General features: G+C 43.1%; 1 protein-coding gene across 1 annotated transcript in view; it reads right to left on the bottom strand.

The window, feature by feature from the left end:
* The window catches only part of LOC122542304 (ankyrin repeat and fibronectin type-III domain-containing protein 1-like), a 135,837-nt gene that overhangs the window by 23,528 nt on the left and 98,561 nt on the right, over positions 1–13,748 (bottom strand). Inside the window, exons 9-12 of the mRNA XM_043679914.2 lie at positions 13,074–13,181; positions 10,863–10,962; positions 4,563–4,695; positions 3,896–4,015 (exon numbers count right to left, since the gene is read on the bottom strand). Of these exons, the coding sequence (XP_043535849.2) occupies positions 3,896–4,015; positions 4,563–4,695; positions 10,863–10,962; positions 13,074–13,181 (461 nt within the window). The remainder of the gene's footprint in view (positions 1–3,895; positions 4,016–4,562; positions 4,696–10,862; positions 10,963–13,073; positions 13,182–13,748) is intronic.

Raw genomic sequence — 13,748 nt, forward strand, 5'->3', positions numbered from 1 at the left:
CTGCCAGCAATTGTCTGAATACTGTACTTGTGTAGATTATAGCTTGTGCCTTTGATTTGAAACTGAATCGTAGGCATTATCAGTATAGAAAAGGATTATTCAGTCCAATTTGAGTCACATGCTGTTGCTTGTTGCACTGATCTAAAACCAATTCCATTTTGGAGGGACCATTCTCTCCATGACACCCTAATACACCTCATTCTTCCAAGGGATCTTTCCATGCGATCACAAAAGGTGTAACACTTGCCCTTTCACCTCCTCCCTGTGATTCCCTCAGAATTGTAAATCTCTTGTTAGCACCCAGATTGAAATTAGGTTTGATAGATCACATTTAAAAAAAATGACGCTTCTTTCTCTGAAACAAGCTGCTGTACTGCAGATTTAGTTTTAATAATATAACAGAAGTTTACTAAGCAAATGCAAACAAGATAAATTAGAATAAACCAAGCTATTAATGTATAACACAACTGAAAGATTTTGAAGCACAGTAAAATTAAAAAATTCCAACTATCCCAACAATTATTCCTTAACTTCTCCATCACATCTAAGAATTTAACTTAATCCAATTTGTGGTCTTGTGAGTCTGATAGCCTCTTTTTTTTACATATTTGCATAACTGAGCTTTGACTTTCTCAACTTCAAGTAATTCCTTCAGGGTTCTAATCAAACAGTTCAGGTCTGAAACTTTCACACCAAAACCCTCACACCAAGCCAACCCATTTTCTAACTTTTATGAACTGACTTCTTTCTCTAATATAGATTATTCCATATATTCAACTTCTAGCAAGTTTTCTGTAAACAGAAACAAATGTTTTCCAAGCTACGGGGGCTTTCCCCCAAGTAAAAAGGAAATTAATTTCCAATCCTTCTAATTGAAAGCAGCCTAATACTCTTCAGTGTTTATTTCATTTATGATAACATAACTGTAACTCTTGGTTTGTTGTCTGTGAGAATCCAGCAATGCTATTATTGTTTAGGCTACTTGATGACATCACTGTTTCTGGACACTGGAAATGCCCTTCAACAGATGCTAAAATCAAAGGAAAGCGGACATCTACACTAATTGCCAAATCTTTGAGGTCAGCAGAGTGCAACTATTCTGTTAGGAGAAAGTGAGGTTTGCAGATGCTGGAGAACAGAGTCGAGTGTGTGTTGCTGGAAAAGCACAGCAGGTCAGGCAGCATCCGAGGAGCAGAAGAATTGACGTTTCGGGCCAGAGCCCTTCATCATCATGGTGGGGTGGAAGGTGAGGTGCGATTTATGCAGAGGTTTCACCCTCCTCATAAATCACATCATCTGCCGACATTTCCGCCACCTACAAATGGATCCCACCACCAGGCATATATTTCCCTCCCCACCCCTATCCGCTTTCCAGAAAGACCGTTCCCTCTATGACTACCTGGTCAGGTCCACGCCCCCTAACAAGCCACCCTCCCCTCCTGTCTCCTTCCCCTGCCACCTCAGGAATTGCAAAACCTACGCCCACACCTCCCCCATTACCTCCGTCCAAGGCCCCAAAGGAGCCTTCCACATCCATCAAAATTTCACCTGCACTTCCACATGTAATTTATTGTATCCATTGCTCCCGATGCGGTCTCCTCTACATTGGGGAGACTGGATGCCTCCTTGCAGAGCGCTCTGCGAGAACATCTCTGGCACACCTGCACCAATCAACCTCACCGCTCTATGGCTGAACATTTCAACTCCCCCTCCCACTCTGCGAAGACATGCAGGTCCTGGGCCTCCTCCCTCACCAACCGACACCTGGAGGAAGAATGCCTTATCTTCTGCCTCGGGACCCTTCAACCCCAGGGCATCAATGTGGACTTCACCAGTTACCTCATTTCCCCTCCTCCCACTTTACCCCAGCTCCAACCTTCCAGCTCAGCACCGTCCTCATGACTTGTCCCACCTGTCAATCTTCCTTCCCACCTATCCGCTCTACCCTCATCTCTGACCTATCACCTTTACCTCCACCTCCATCCACTCTTAGCAACCTTCCCCCCAGCTCCACCCCCCTCCCATTTATCTCTCCATCCCCGAGGCTCCTAGCCTCATTCCTGATGAAGGGCTCTGGCCTGAAACGTCGATTCTCCTGCTCCTTGGATGCTGCCTGACCTGTTGTGCTTTTCCAGCAACACACTCTCGACTGTAACTATTCAGTTGTTGACAGAGAAATTCAGGCCAATGAATTAGGGTTCTTAGATTATCAACACCTAGCAGGTCTTCCCATTACATCTGTACATTTCTTCCTCCACTGAAAATACACTATTTCACATTTCTGCAAATTAACTTGTGTCTGACACCAATGTGCCCATTGCACTAATCTGCCAGTCTCTTTCTTACCTCTATTACAGCACTTTGGTTCTTAAATTGATTTTCACGCTGTTGTTAAATGTTGAGACCGTGTTCCTAATATCCAAGTGCTTGGTCCACACTGAGAACAATTAATCCAGTACTAATTTGTGGATCCAACTGAAACCCATCTGTCTCATCTCCTTGATTTCTGTTACTCCTCCTCTTATATTGTCTGCTCAGATTTTCCATCAAGCTCCTTAAAGACAACACAAACTGGCTCCAGATAGGTAAAGATAAGGACTCACAGAGATGGAGATAATATTAGCATTGATGGAGGATTGGTTAATTGATCAGAGACAGAAAGTAAGGATAAAAAGACACTTTAAGGTTGAAAGGCTGTTACGAGTGGATTGGCACAATGATCAGTCTGCAGCCTCACTAATTACAATCCAGATTGATGATTTAGATGAAGAGAGCAAGGGCATTGCATCCAAATTTGCTGTTATTACAAAGATAGGGAGACTTTTAAAAATCACACAACAACAGGTTTAATTGGAAGCATGAGTTTTCGAAGTGCTTCGAAAGCTAGTGCTTCCAATTAAACCTGTTGGACTATAACCTGGTGTAGTGTGATTTTTAACTTTGTACACCCCAGTCCAACACCGGCATCTCCAAATCATACATAGAATTGTAAGCTGTGACAAGGACACAAAAAGGTTGCAAAGAGACATGCAGAATAAAAATAAGTGGCAGATGGGGTATGCTGTGGGGATATGTGAAATTATTCAATTTGATCATAAGAACATAAATACATGATTTTTAACAAAAGATACAAAACTTATAAATGTTGATTTTACAGAACTTGGACGTAATTGTAAATGGAACATAGGAAGTTTGAATGCAAACATTTAGGAAAATAAATAGTATGTTGTCCTTTATTGCAAGTGGATCGGAATACAAGAATATACAAGTTTGCTGCAATTTACAGGGATTTGGTCAGGTCATACTTAGAACTGTGTTGTGTTTTGCTCCCCATATTTAGAAGGCAACATAGATAATTTTCTCAATTAGTTCCTGAGTGAGACAGCTGCCCTATGATGAAAGCTGAGTAAATTGTGTATACATTCATGGGGGTTCAGAAGAATGAGGAATGATCTGATCAGAAAATGCAAGATTTTGAAGGGTCTTGATGGGATAGACGGTAAATATAAGATCCCCAGCTGGGGAAGCTAGGATGAAAGATAAAAGACCAATATTTTAGAAATAAGATGAGGAGAAACTTCTTCTAATTGCTGCTCAAAATATTTGAATTACCCACAAGCTTGGGGCGACTATAGCTCCTTGATGCTTTCTCCTGTGGCATTGCCTTGACTAACTGGAGTTGATTTGCCACCAATCAGCTCCTATTTTTCTGTAGTATAAATAACTATGATCATTTGAAATTTGGCATTCCTGCATTGTCCTGATGAGTGCAAGATGAAAAGCTTCAGCAACATATTGTTGAAAAAAGTATGCATACATAAAATAGTCAGAAAATTTAATGAAATGGGATCCTCCTGCTGAGATCATGTTCCCAACTCAATAAACAACTTCATACCTGGAGTTGGGACACTGCTAATAACATCTTCTGCCTGGTCTGCAGCACCGACGAGGAGGAGGAAAGTGCCGAGTTCATTCCCTGCTGCAACCACTGGATGTCCTTCCACATACAGGAAAGCTAGAGAGAGAGAGAGTCACAACAAAGCCTCCAATTAAATATTGGGAAAACACAATTGTAGTTTTCAGACCCTGCTGCAACTCCGTTCTCTAGCTATTGGCACTATTCTTGATTAAAGCTATTGCCTGTGGCTGAACCAGGCTGTTCACAAACGCCATGCTCTATTCAGTATCACTGGATTAGTAATATTCAGGGGACATGAGTTCAGGACCCATCTCTAAATTTAATTCACAAGTTCAAACGACGAAAAGGAAATCTAGAACTGAAAGCTCGTCTCAGTCATGGCATCTCAAAACCATAACTGATTGTCATAACAAATCAATTGATTCACTAATGTCCTTTCATGATGGAAATCTGCCTTCCTTACTTTGCTTGGCCTATACGTGACTCCAGACTCTTAACTGTTCTCAAGGTCTGGGTAACAAATGTTGACCTTACCAGTGACTCACAAATACTTTGAATTAAGAATTTGATAACAATGCTCCAGCACTGATATATTGACAGAGGGGGCTGATCCTGTCCAAGATATAAGAAAGCAGCTTCATACCTTTGAAAACCAGAGGAATTCCTGCATGTCGGAGCCAGAACAGGAGCTATCGATCTCAACAATTGGGATTTGATCTTCATTTGTGACCAGAATGTTTTCCTTGTAGAAAAAAATGGCAGCTAAATAAACACCCCTAAACAAATAAAGACAAGGCGTTAAAATACTGGGTCTGTTAATGTCAGAGCCACAGCAAACACAAGTGGGCTGTTCTGAGGTCTTAAAAGGTGAGATTGAATCTGCTTTCACTGGGTGACCCAGAATTTATTGCTCTCTGTCTTTCCTGTGCAGAATAGATGCCCCAGCACCAAAGTGGTGACATGTTTGCCTACTTACATGCATTCTAGAACTTAGATGTCAGACCTTTATCACTATCCGTTGTAGAAGAAGAAAGTAAATTAAAATGTACATGTAAGTGAAGCCAGGGACAATAGGAATGCTTCTGACAAATTTACAGCAGTAAATTTGAATAGTTAAACACTGGTGGCTAATGAGCTGGATAGGCAGACTGCAGACATATACTTTTCCAGTCAAAGTGTTATTTCTAGATCACACACCACACGTCAGTACCACCAACTATTTGCTTCCGATATTTACATATAATTCTGGTCAAGCTCTCACCCTATTATCCCTTAACTAATATTTGGCATCACATGTTCCCTAGTTCCATTTGGTCTCAGACATCTATGTCGCAGCCTATTCAATAATAACATGGCTTGGAGAGGGTAGACGCTAGGAAATTGTTTCCGTTAGGCGAGGAGACGAGGACCCGTGGACACAGCCTTAGAATTAGAGGGGGTAAATTCAGAACAGAAATGCGGAGACATTTCTTCAGCCAGAGAGTGGTGGGCCTGTGGAATTCATTGCCACAGAGTGCAGTGGAGGCTGGGACACTAAATGTCTTCAAGGCAGAAATTGATAAATTCTTGATGTCACAAGGAATTAAGGGCTACGGGGAGAATGCGGGTAAGTGGAGTTGAAATGACCATCAGCCATGATTGAATGGCGGAGTGGACTCGATGGGCCGAATGGCCTTACTTCCGCTCCTATGTCTTAACATCATGGTTCCCTCCCACTGATTTCCTCTCGTTTGCCTGCTTGAACTTAAATTGCCCCATCCCACCCAATCATTCCTCCCATCTGATCACCCCTCCTCCTAATTTCTCTCCTTCCTCTGTCTGTCACCCTTCTTTGGTGTCCCCTACTTCTCCACCCCTTCTGTTCTTTTCATCATCCCTTCCTTCATACCACTTTCTCCTAATGGTTCTAGTCATGATCAGTCTTCTATCTCCACCTCTCAATTTCCCCTTCCTTGCCCGGTTCCACCTTTTCGATTGCTTAAGTCTGTGTCACATCCCTTCTCTCTCCTAAGGACCCTTGTGCCTCTCAATCCCCCCTCCCTACACCAACAATCCTTCACTCCTTGAAGGCTGGTGTATACTTCTCAATTTACATGTTATTCAAGGCCCATTGCCAAAGAATTCGTAGAAAACAGATGGTTTGTTTTAGACTCACCAGAATGATTGTGGAATGGCAGGATTGTCATTTTAGGAGAGATCAGGCCACAAAACCATCATACCATACAATATGCAAGCAGAATTAGGCTATTCAGCCCACTGAGTCTGGTCTGCCATTTGATCATGGCTTATATGTTTCTCAATCCCATTCTCCTGCCTTCTCTCCAAAACCCTTGATCCCATTACTAATTAAGAATCTATCCATCGGTCTTAAATACACTCAATGACATGGCCTCCACATCTTTTTGCAGCATAGATTAACCACTCTCTGGCTGAAAAAATTCTTCCTGATCTCAGTTCTAAAGGCTCATCCCTTCACTCTGAGGCTGTGTCCTCAGATCCTAGTCTCTCCCACTAATGGATACATATATTCTAGCTCCCATCCACTCCAGGTCTCTCAGTATTCAAAGTTTCAATGAGGTCCCCTGTCATCCTTCTAAACTCCAGCAAGTAAAAACCCAATTTCCTCAATCGCTCCTCATATGCACTTCATCCTCGAGATTATTCTTGTAAATATCCTCTGGACCCCTCCAAAACTAGTACATCCTTCTTTAGATTCAAGGCCCAAAACTGCTTAAAATATTCCAAGTGTGCCTTACACAGCCTCAGCAGTACATCTCTGCTCTTGCATTATAGCCCCCTTGAAACGCATGTTTACATTGCATTTGCATTCCTAACTGCTAACGGAACTGACATGTTAACCTTAAAAGAATTCGGAATTAAGACTCCCAAATATTTTTGTGCTTCACATTTCCAGAGCCTTTCCCCATTCAGAAAATACTCTATTCTTCCTACTAAAGTGCATAACCTCACACTTTCCCACACTGCATTTCACCTGCCAATTCTTTGCCACTTTCCTAGCTTGTCCAACGTTCTGCAGCCTCCCCTGCTTCCTCAACACTACCTGTCCCTCCATTTAACTTTGTATTATCTGCAAACTTTGCAACAAAGCTCTGTTTCTTTGTCCAGACTGTTAATGTAAAATGCGAACAGTTGTGGTCCTAACACTGACCCTTGGGGAATTTCTGGCTGCCACCTTAACAAAGACCCCTTTATTCCCACTCTGCCTTCTGCCAGTCAGCTAATCTCCTATTCATGTCAGTACATGGCCCCTAACACCATGGTCTCATTTTATTTGGACTGCAATTTCCTCTCCCATGTGGTCAACAATGCCCTCCAGCATATCTCTTCCACTTTATGCACCTCTGCCCTTGAACCCCAACCCTCCAACAAGGATAGAACACACCTGGTCCTCACCTTCCACACCCACTAATCTCTGGATATAATGCATTATCCTCCACTGTTTCCGCCACCTACAACTAGAGCCCACTGCCAAAGCTGTATTTCCCTCACTACCCCTATCAGCATTCAGCAGAGACCACTCCCTCTGCAACGCCTTCATTAAGTCCACACTCCCCATCAACCCACCCCTCCAATCCAGGCACCTTCCCTTGCCACAGCAAGAGGTGTAAAAACTGCACCCACACCTCCGCCATCACCTCTGTCCAAGGCCCCAGAGGATTCCTTCACATTTGGTAGAGATTTTCCTGCCCATCCAAACACCTCATCTACTATGTCCGTTGCTCTCGATGTGGTCTCCTCTACATTGGGAGACAGGATGCCAACTCGTGGAACATTTCAGGGATCATCTCTGGGACACATGCACCAAACAACCCCACCGCCCTGTGGCTGACCACTTCAACTCCCCCTCCCACTCTTCCAAGGATATGCAAGTCTCGAGCCTCCTCCACCGCCAAATCCAAGCCACCTGATGGCTGGGGGAAGAACCCCTCATCTTCCGCCTTGGGACCCTCCAACCACACGGCATCAACGCTGATTTCATCAGTTTCCTCATGCCCTCTCCTCCCATCTCACCCCAGATCCAACCCTCCAACTCGGCACCTCCCTCTTAAACTGCCCTACCTGTCCATCTTCCTTCCCACCTGTCTACTTCGTCCTCTCCACCAACCTATCACCATCAACCTCCACCTCCATCCACCTGTCGCCTTCCCAGCCACCTCACCCCCACCCTCCTATTTATCTCTCAGCCCCCTTCCCCTGCCCACATTCCTGAAGGGCTTACACTCGAAACTCTGACTCTCCTGCTCCTCGGATGCTGCCTGACTTGCTGTGCTTTTCCAGCATCACACTTTTTGACTCATCTTATTTAACAGCCTCCTGTGTGGCACCTTGTCACAGGGCTTGAGGAAAATCAAATAGATCATGTCCACTTGCTCTCCTTTGTGTAACTTGCTTATTACCTCCTCAAATAATTTTTACAGATTTGTCAGGCATGACCTCTCCTTGATGAAGCTATGCCAACTCAGCCCTATTTTACGATGCACTTCCACGTACTCTGCAATCTCAACTGGACCTGTATTCATTGGCAGAATAAAAGAGAATCTCATTGAAATATAGAAAACTCTGACAAGGTTGGACAGACTGGGTGCAGGGATGACGTTCCTCTCGGCAGGAAGGGGATTCTGCAATGGGTCACAGCCTCATTATATGTAGAAGGTCACTTGGGTCTGAGAGGAAGAAAAAATTCTTTACTCAGATGTGGAATTCTCTACCACAGACGCCAAGTCACTGAACATATTTAAGAAATAAATAGATTTCTACACACTAAGAGGGTGTAGGGATATGGGAGGAGGGTGTCGGATATAGGATCAGCTATGACCTGCTTCTATTTTCTATGTTTAAAAGAAGTCTAATATTGGGTTCTTCTACCTGTACCCAAATTCAGTTCACACCAGCTGGCCTGTGACATTCAGTTTCAGTCCCAGTGAGTAGCTCAGATGCATGGACTGAAGTTGCCAGCTTCAACCCCAGGGGCATAGGCAGATTTTCAGTTTGTCACTCAACATGTGGCATAGAAAACGCTTTAATTACTTTCCGACAGATGCTTGTGGAAATAAACTTGTTTGGTTTTTATGGAAAGCAGCTGACCTGCAGCAGGCATCAAGTTGAAACTCCCCTCCCCACAATTCATAAAGGAAGATACCATGATTATCGATAAAATGTTACAGGATATGGTGTGGGACGGGGGGAGAAATTAATTCTCTTTGTTACTCCTCATGACACTATACAGGTTTATGTCCTATTCTGATGGTGTGATGGGATGTGTGTGACATCAGTGCGTAATGGTGTGGAAGCTGTCCTTTTATTGGAGAATGATGTCTGCTCAGGGTCACGGGTCTGTGCTGCAGGGCTCCATGTGACTGGACAGGCCAATTTCCCACCCGCAGATCTTTGGGCACATGGCGGAGGACATTCCACAAGGAAGTGAGATTCAGGAAGGGAGATATGCTTCCTTCTGCTACCACTCTCCAGCTGGGCGGCACGGTGGCACAGTGGTTAGCACTGCTACCTCACAGCGCCAGAGACCCGGGTTCAATTCCTGCCTCAGGCGACTGACTGTGTGGAGTTTGCACGTTCTCCCCGTGTCTGCGTGGGTTTCCTCTGGGTGCTCCGGTTTCCTCCCACAATCCAAAGATGTGCAGGTTAGGTGAATTGGCCATGCTAAATTGCCCGTAGTGTTAGGTAAGGGGTAAATGTAGGGGTATGGGTGGGTTACGCTTCGGCGGGTCGGTGTGGACTTGTTGGGCCGAAGGGCCTGTTTCCACACTGTAATGTAATGTAATCTAATCTAATCTCATTAAGGACTTTGGACTCAAAGCTCACTGGACAAATTGTAACTATTTTGAAGGACTGGTAGTGAGCTCTTCCAAGTCATTAAGGTCAATGGGGCTGCAATTCAAGGACTGCTTCAGAGTATTGTTGAAGTGTTTTTGTCCTCCACCGGTGGAACTCTGGACATTAGAAAGTTAAGGAAATGTAAGCCAGAGGAGAAGATGTTCTTTGCCATCCCAGCACAATGCTAAATTCATCATTGTTGATTTTGTAGAAATTTCACCTCCATATTTATGGAGCTGACCTCAAAAGGTACACTAATGTCCATGGTGCTGCTAATCCAGTAAATGAAAGCCTATTTAGCAGAAGCGGCACCACGCAAATGCTTTCCCCAGGATGTGTTCAGAATGGGAGTACATAAGAAACAGAAGCAGGCCATTGAGACTCTCAAGTATGCTCATCCATGCAACCAATGATCATGACTGACCTAACTCAAAAGCACTTTCCCATCTAATCCCCACAATCGTGGATTCCCTTCATGTGGAAAAATCAATCAACCTCCACCTTGAAAACAGTCAACGAGTGAACACTAATGGGTCATTTTAAAACTCCACTGATAAGAAACCCAGGGGGAGCTGGGTTTTACATTTCTAAAAATATTCCTCTCCATTCAGAAATAGGAAACCAGTGTTGCACCTGATCCTGTCAGTTAAGGTTAAAATTACCACATTTATTTCTGGTAGCTGGCTTTCAATCCATCTCAGACCAACAGGATGAAAAAACCCCTTTTCTCTCTTTGCTTGCCTGAAAGGGTCTCCCTGTAAAATGAGCTCAGCTGAATCTCAATCCAATTCACACTCAACAAAACCCACAGAATAGAATTAGTGGTATTGTACGTTAGAAGAAAGTGCTCTTGTCCTGTGCTTTATCAATTGCTTTCTCTTTCAAACTGACTGCAGTTGGTAACTAAAAATCCTGTCGCACTACACACATATATACCTGAAGCCTCAAACCCTAGCCTCATTCTCCCCAAAGGCATTAACTTCCAAGCTCTTCATTCTATTTATCCCATTCCACACCAGCACGCTGATCATTTTCCTCAAGGAAATTCACAAAGACAGTGCAACAGCTTGGGTACAATGGCCAGACTCACCTCTGCAGGGTCTTGACAAACTTGTTTGTGTTTTGAAAGAGGTACTTGAGGCTGCGAGAGACTGACAGCTTCTTACTGGGTGTGTGAACTGTGCAGGTTTCTGAAAAAGATAACGTGGAGGTTTAGCTTGGGCTTTATGGTCAGAACTCAGGCAACATGGCCAAAGAGGGCCGACAGCAAACTAATCCCTTCAAAAATAACCTGGAAGTAATGCTGTTTATTATTCTGCTATTAACACTCACCCTGGGCCATTGATTTGTCTCTTTGGTACAACCATTACTAATCTTTCTGCCTTTTGTTCCATGACATCTTTGACTCTCAATGTCTACTTTATTCAACAGTTTCCATTTTATTCTTACCCACTCCTCCAATTCAACAGCATAAAACCATTACATTTCTACCTCCCTGCAGTTCTGAAGAAGAGTCATACTTACTGGAAATGTTATTTGCATTTCTCTCTCCACAGATGCAGCCAGAACTGCTCAACATTTCCAGTCTTTAACTTCCAGCTTTAATTTTGGATTTCCTTCAGTATTTTACTTTTATTACTATAGAAGTATGTTGAGAAAAAGACTGGAGAAAATAGAGTTTACTTGTTACCAGGGGACTCCTAAACTGTGGTTTTTAAATTCACTCACGGGGTGTAGGCATTACTGGCTGAACAAGGATTCTTTTCCTCAGTAAGATCACGGGATGAGATTTTGGGAGTCAAGACGGCAACAGCAGAGATAGAGTTTGATCGAGTTTTGATGGCTATGAGATCTCTTTAAATATTTGTACCTTTTTTCCTGTTTGTGGGGGGGGGGGGGGTGAGATAGGGAAATTTTCTGTTCGGACCTTGTCTGGTCTACAAATGTCTCCAGACCAACAGCATTATTGTTGACTCTTAACTGCCTCTAAAATGACCTATCAAGCCACTTGGTTCAAGGATAATTAGGGACGAACAACATACGTTAGTCTTGTCAGTAATGCTTGTATCCCATGAAAGAAAAAAAAATTAAAAACAGCAATCTGTGTCAATAGTCCAGACAACTCTGAGCCAGCACTTTTTGTAGTGCTCAACTATTCTCATGACTGTGATCACGAGGTTTTTTTTGTAATGGTTGTGCATCACAGAATTCCTTCAATCACTTCAAATTACATTTAGGTTTCAGGTTATGAGACTTATCAAAACTTTTTAGTGAATGGATAAGCAGCCAGATAACACATGCAAAACTGCCCACCAATAGGTCGGTGTTGCCATCTCTGGAAGGTGCGACTGGGGCAAATCTCATATCTATCTGTTTGTCTATCTTTCTGTTTATTTATGACAGCCTGGTAACTGAGCTATGCTCACTGTTCTTGACTGGTTTAGCCTGTGTGTGGCATCAGAGTAATCACTGAAACTATTAGAAGCTGAGCTGCAAGCATGATTGCAGACATCTTTTAGAATCCCTTATAAATAAACCTACTGCATATTTAGAAAATCATGTACCCTCTGAGAGGTACAGCATATACAATAGTAATCGGTCTTTGATGGACACTGTTTCTCATCGGGAACTATTCCAATTTTGGATCTGGCTGTTGATCAACTCATTTAGCGTAGGGAGGTCACACATAGGATCTTCCTTGATAAAAGCCAGTAAGACTGTGTACTTGTCAAATAATTGTCAATCCCAGGAGGCATGAGTTTCATCTGTATATGGCTATTGTTGTACAAAGGTTTTACACAGTACCATATGATATCCATTCAGCCACCTGAGCCACAGGCAGGTGATAATCTAGTGATAATACTGCTAGGCTATCAACCCAAAGACCCAGGTAACATTCTATGAAGCTGGGTTTAATTCCATCATGGCAGATGGTGCCAGTTGAATTCAATAAAAAATCTGGAAATAAGAGTCCAGTGATGACCATAAAATCTTTGTCAATTGTCAGGAAAAACCCATCTGGTTCACCATTGTCCAATGAAGGAATTCTGCCATCGCTACCTGCTCTGACCTGAAAGAGGTGCTGATTCACAGCAATGTTTGTGACTCTTTACTGCCCTCTGGGCAATTAGGTCTGGGCAATAAATGCAGGCCTAGCCAGTGATGTCCCAATGAGTGAATGAATAAAATAAAAATTCATACCCAGGCCTGGATATCTGACCCAATTGATGATATTTTTGTTTTGGTGGAAGTGGTTTAGACCATGACTATGAATAAAGTTTAGATTCACATTTGCACTCACCTAAGAAGAAGCTCCGATGACGAGGAGCCTTTATCTGCTCCAGAAGTTTCTGCACTGCTCGGCTTTGGTCCTTCTGCCTCAATTTAACTTCAGCACACTCCTTCCAACCTGCACAAGGATCAAGGGCTACGTTTCAACATCCACAATCTCCTGAGTAGTGAAGTTTCTTCACGGGTTTTAGAATAGATAGGGATGATAGCGTAAAATAGGGGATGATAAATCTGCTGTACATTAGACAACAATCCCGATTTTCATCTCCCCATAATGGATCACTGATTCTATAAAACAGCTTCTACACTCTAACTTACACCCACTTCCATTATGCTTCTTCAAATTAACAGATTTTGTTTCTGTTTAAAAGAAGTCAATGTTGTATCTTTGGCACTTCTATCAACATCAGCAACAGGGATGGGTAGAAGCAAATGAAATCTTCTTTGTCTTGGCAACCTACTGATCATTTCTGATACAAGGCACTTGTGTGAACTGCAGGAGACTGACAATTACTGCTAAACCTTAACTGAATTTTGAGAAACGGACTCAAGGGTGACATTTTAGACAGCTTCTTTGGGCAATGGACAGCCTCCAAATTGGGGTCTTAAGCAGAAATGCCAGCTCCCCATTCAGATCACTATCCCTGGCAGGAAAACACAATCATATAGATATAAGTGAAGGTAA

Source organism: Chiloscyllium plagiosum, unplaced genomic scaffold (genome assembly GCF_037043375.1).
Source record: "Chiloscyllium plagiosum isolate Xiang-an unplaced genomic scaffold, Cpla_swu_hap1 HiC_scaffold_33, whole genome shotgun sequence".
Lineage (NCBI taxonomy): Eukaryota > Metazoa > Chordata > Chondrichthyes > Orectolobiformes > Hemiscylliidae > Chiloscyllium > Chiloscyllium plagiosum.